Raw genomic sequence first — 4,620 nt, 5'->3', positions numbered from 1 at the left:
TCTTGGGACAGTTACCCAAAATGCTTGCCCTAGGGTTTGTGGATAATGATGCCTTTAGTGGAAGTTACACTAAAAACCCCTTTAATTTTAAACATTACGATATTAATTTTTTGGCCTTGTATGTGGATGGTGAACCGATACCGACCAAGCCTCTGCAACCAGACTTTAAGGCTGGACACTTTGTGAAAGAGTACATGAATCTGGTACAGATGGCTGGTAAACACATGAAAGATCGTTCTTTGTTAATCGACTGTGAGGAGTTTGCACAGGGCTACACCTTGTTTGTCTTTGACCTGTCTCCCGACCCGAAATGCGCCCATCACTATTCCCTGATTAAAACCGGAAACCTAAGAGCAGAAATACGTTTTGGGAAGGCTTTGATGGTCACCGTCAATATGATCGTGTATGAGGTTTTTCCTAATATCCAACCTAAACCTCCTCCACTGCAGCTTGAGACCATTACCCCTTGTTCTGTCATTTGCTACCACTGAGAACAGTCTAGATCCATCCTCTTTGGAACCCCCCTTTCAGGTAGTTGAAAGCAGCTATCAAATCCCCCCTCATTCTTCTCTTCTGCAGCCTAAACAATCCCAGTTCCCTCAGCCTCTCCTCATAAGTCATGTGTTCCAGCCCCCTAATGATTTTTGTTGCCCTCCGCTGGACTCTTTCCAATTTTTCCACATTCTTTTTGTAGTGTGGGGCCCAAAACTGGACACAGTACTCCAGATGAGGCCTCACCAATGTCGAATAGAGGGGAATGATCACACCCCTCGATCTGCTGGCAATGCCCCTACTTATACAGCCCAAAATGCTGTTAGCCTTCTTGGCAAAAAGGGCTCACTGTTGACTCATATCCAGCTTCTCGTCCACTGTAACCTCTAGGTCCCTTTCTGCGGAACTGCTGCCTAGCCATTTGGTCCCTACTATGTAGCTCTGCATGGGATTCTTCCGTCCTAAATGCAGGACTCTGCACTTGTCCTTGTTGAGGTTTCTTTTGGCCCAATCCTCTAATTTGTCTAGGTCCCTCAGTATCCTATCCCTACCCTCCAGCGTATCTACCACTCCTCCCATTTTAGTGTCATCTGCAAACTTGCTGAGAGTGCAGTCCACTCCATCCTCCAGATCATTAATGAAGATATTGAACAAAACCGGCCCCAGGACCGACCCTTGGGGCACTCCGCTTGATACCAGCTGCCAGCTAGACATGGAGCCATTGATCACTACCCGTTGAGCCTGATGATCTAGCCAACTTTCTATCCACCTACGGAGCCCCCTCAAATGATGTGTAAAGAAAAGGCAATGCCAAGCCGCTTTTATGAGGTGGGGAAACACACCTGCTGGGAAGGGGAGGCATCAGAATATGCCCCCACTAACGCCCATGTGTTTACCAATACCTCTGCATGTGTTTGGAGGACCACCTACCCCAGGGTGCCCTTTAATTTGCTGTTACACTTTCAGGCACAAAATTTCTCAGTGCATTGGTCCGCGGTTATGCAAAGTATGGTTAATATCTCTAACTATGTTGTGTTTAAGTTTTCATGAATTACACCCAATGTTTTCCTGCCTTTGACACACACCCGGGAACAACTGACTGTATTCCAGACAGAGGCCTCCTTCTCCTTTACGGTGTTGAAGCTCATATTTAATTTGGAGAAAGCAAAGAGCACAAGTGACTTCTAACCATCCACACCCACGAGGAAAATAAATTCTAAGTGTGCTCCAAAACATTAATCCATGGAGGGGAGAAAAATAAACCCACAGCATTTTATTTTAATTGGTGCTGGGGGACACATCACAAAGAAAGCCCCAAAGTTGCAAACCTGATATAATACACACATCCACCTTTGACACATGTCATTGCCATAAAGCCAATGAGGAAATGATGCCTTTCTACCAGAAGTAGGTTCACCGATTCTGGGTGTCTCCTGCTTCAGAATATAGACTCCATTTCTTTAAAATCTACTTCTTTTTCTAATACAGGAGGAAATCCCTGCCGTGTCAGAACCAGGTCTATGGTCCCATTTGTGTCCCATTTTGTTGTGCTTAAGTGTTGTATAGGTCTGGGGTGGATTAGGGCTGGTTGACAATTTTCTATTTAGACTTTTTTCAATGGGAAATTTAATTTTTGATTAAACAAAATATTTTGCAGAGAGTGTCTGCTATCCTTAAAAAAATAAAGAAAAGAAAAGAAATAGAAAACTTGAAACCTCAATGATTCTGGCTGAAAACTAAAGATTTTTTCAGTTTTGAGCTAGAATCTTTTTTCTTCCTGTTTACATCAAAACTTTTTGTGGAATGTGGATGGTGCACAGGGAATAAAATTATGATCAGATATTGGGGTGTGTTTAACCTAGGGAGAATACACCATGTTCTAAGAGTACTTTTTTTTCCTCCCTTAGAATCCTCATGATGAGAGAGCAAGACAGAAATGCAGTGAGAGAAAGACAGAGGGATTAATGGATTTAGATCTATCCTGAGCCATGAAAATACCCCTTCTCAATCTCATTCTGATTTCCTTCTTTTGATCTGCTAGACAAATTGGAGAGATTTCCAAGAAAAGCATCAACAACAAAGGCGATCAATGAGAAAAGTTAAAAGAACTAATACGTCTGGTTGAGGTTAGGAATAATGAATGTGTGAAGAGGAGACACAATGGCAGTGAGCAAATATTTTAAGGGTTTAGGCAAATATTTTTCTCAGTAGAAAGGAATTTTTTTTAGTGCAATGCATAGGCATGGTGTTGCTAGGTGTAAGGGGATGAAAATGAAAAAGGAAAGATCTAGGCTGAATCTTCATGTCAGAGAGGTCTATCAGGCTGTGGAATTCCCTCTCAAGGGAAGTGGTTGACACTACAATGCATGGGATATTTTAAAATTACACTGGATATCAATTCTCCACTAGCCTCAGAGAGATGGACTGGAAGCCCTAACAGGTCTTAGGCACTTGTGACATCTGTGATGCTATTGTATCTCAGTAAATAATACAAACGGTGAAGAAATGGCTGATGGAAACCTCACCACCGTGACAGAGTTTATTTTCCTGGGGCTAACAGATCATCCAGAGCTGCAGGTCCCACTCTTCTCGGTGTTCCTAGTGATCTATCTTATCACCCTGATTGGGAATCTTGGGATGATTGTATTAATCAGGAGTGATCCCCAACTTCACACCCCCATGTACTTCTTCCTCATTAACTTGTCCCTGGTTGATTTCTGCTACTCCTCTGTCATCACCCCCAAGCTGCTGGTGGGCTTCTTAGCTGGGAACAAAGTCATTTCTTTCAATGGCTGTGCAACCCAATTCTTTTTCTTTAGCTCATTTGTGGGTATTGAGTGCCTCTTGCTGGCTGTGATGGCATATGACAGGTACGTGGCGATCTGTAACCCACTGCTTTATACAGTCATCATGTCCCACAGAGTCTGTGTCCTGCTGGTGGCTGGTTCCTTTCTAGCTGGGTTTGTCAACTCGATGATACACACCATCAGTATGTTTCAGTTACCCTTCTGTGCCTCCAACATCATCAACCACTTTTTCTGTGACGTCCCTCCTCTGCTGAAGCTCTCCTGTGCCAGTACCTTCATCAATGAGGTGGTGATCTTTGCTTTCGCCAGCTTAATTGAAATCAGCTGCCTCCTCGCCGTCCTTATCTCCTACCTGTACATCCTCTCTGCCATCTTGAGGATCCGCTCCACTGAGGGCAGGCACAAAGTCTTCTCCACCTGTGCCTCGCACCTGACGGCCGTCACTGTCTTCTTTGGGACAACTCTGTTCATGTATCTGCGACCCAGCTCCAGCTCCTCCATGGACCAAGACAAAGTCGTCTCTGTGTTCTACACAGTGGTGATCCCCATGCTGAACCCCCTGATCTACAGCCTAAGGAACAAGGAGGTGAAGGACGCCCTGAGGAGAGGGTTTGGGAGGAAAATCTTTAATTAGGGAAAGACTTTGAAACATGCTTCACCAAGGACTAAGGCATTGGGACAGATGCAAGTTAGTGATATGCTGTACTAGTAGACTGGAGTGATGGGTTCTATGGCTTTAGGGTAGTTTGTCTATTTAGTGCTGGTATACATTAAATAGATATGCACAACAGATGAGGCGATGTGTGCTGTAAGCCAGACGGTGCTGCTGGCAGATTAGTCATCTCCCAATGTGTTGTGTTTGAGAGTGTGCCACATGTATCTGGTTATAAGTATGTTGTTGTGTTTGTGGATGCAGTGTTTATCTGGTTGTCTATATTAGCATGGGTGTGTGCATATATATATACCCTGAGGTAATCAGTGTGTGTCTCTGGCATGTTTGTGTCTATGGCTGTCTGCTCTGTGTGTGGAGTGTTGTGGTGGCGTTTGTATGTTTGTGTCTGTGGGTGTACATGTTTGTGAGTACATATCAAGGTAACTGTGTGTGTTTATGGTGTGTTGTGCCTATTGCTGTATGATGCATGTGGTGAGCCAATGGGTGTTTCTATGAATGTGATTGTGTGCATAGGTGAATAAGTGTGTCTTTGTCTATATGGGTCTATGTTAAATGTAGTGAGTGGGATGTTAGCAAATGTGTGTTTGTGTACATGAGTGTGTGTTTGCAAATGAGTGTCTCTGGATATGAGTGTGTTTGTGGTGCATT

At 43.9% G+C, this 4,620-nt stretch overlaps 1 protein-coding gene across 1 annotated transcript; it reads left to right on the top strand.

Annotated features, from left to right (window-relative positions):
• The first annotated feature begins 2,991 nt into the window (after positions 1-2,991).
• Positions 2,992-3,933, top strand: LOC123369837 (olfactory receptor 1020-like). Its single transcript, XM_045015854.1, has one exon. The coding sequence runs from the start codon at positions 2,998-3,000 to the stop codon at positions 3,931-3,933; it is 936 nt and encodes a 311-aa protein (XP_044871789.1). The 5' UTR covers positions 2,992-2,997.
• The last annotated feature ends 687 nt before the right edge of the window (positions 3,934-4,620 follow it).

Source organism: Mauremys mutica, chromosome 4 (genome assembly GCF_020497125.1).
Source record: "Mauremys mutica isolate MM-2020 ecotype Southern chromosome 4, ASM2049712v1, whole genome shotgun sequence".
NCBI lineage: Eukaryota > Metazoa > Chordata > Testudines > Geoemydidae > Mauremys > Mauremys mutica.
This window is presented reverse-complemented; position numbering and strand designations above follow the sequence as displayed.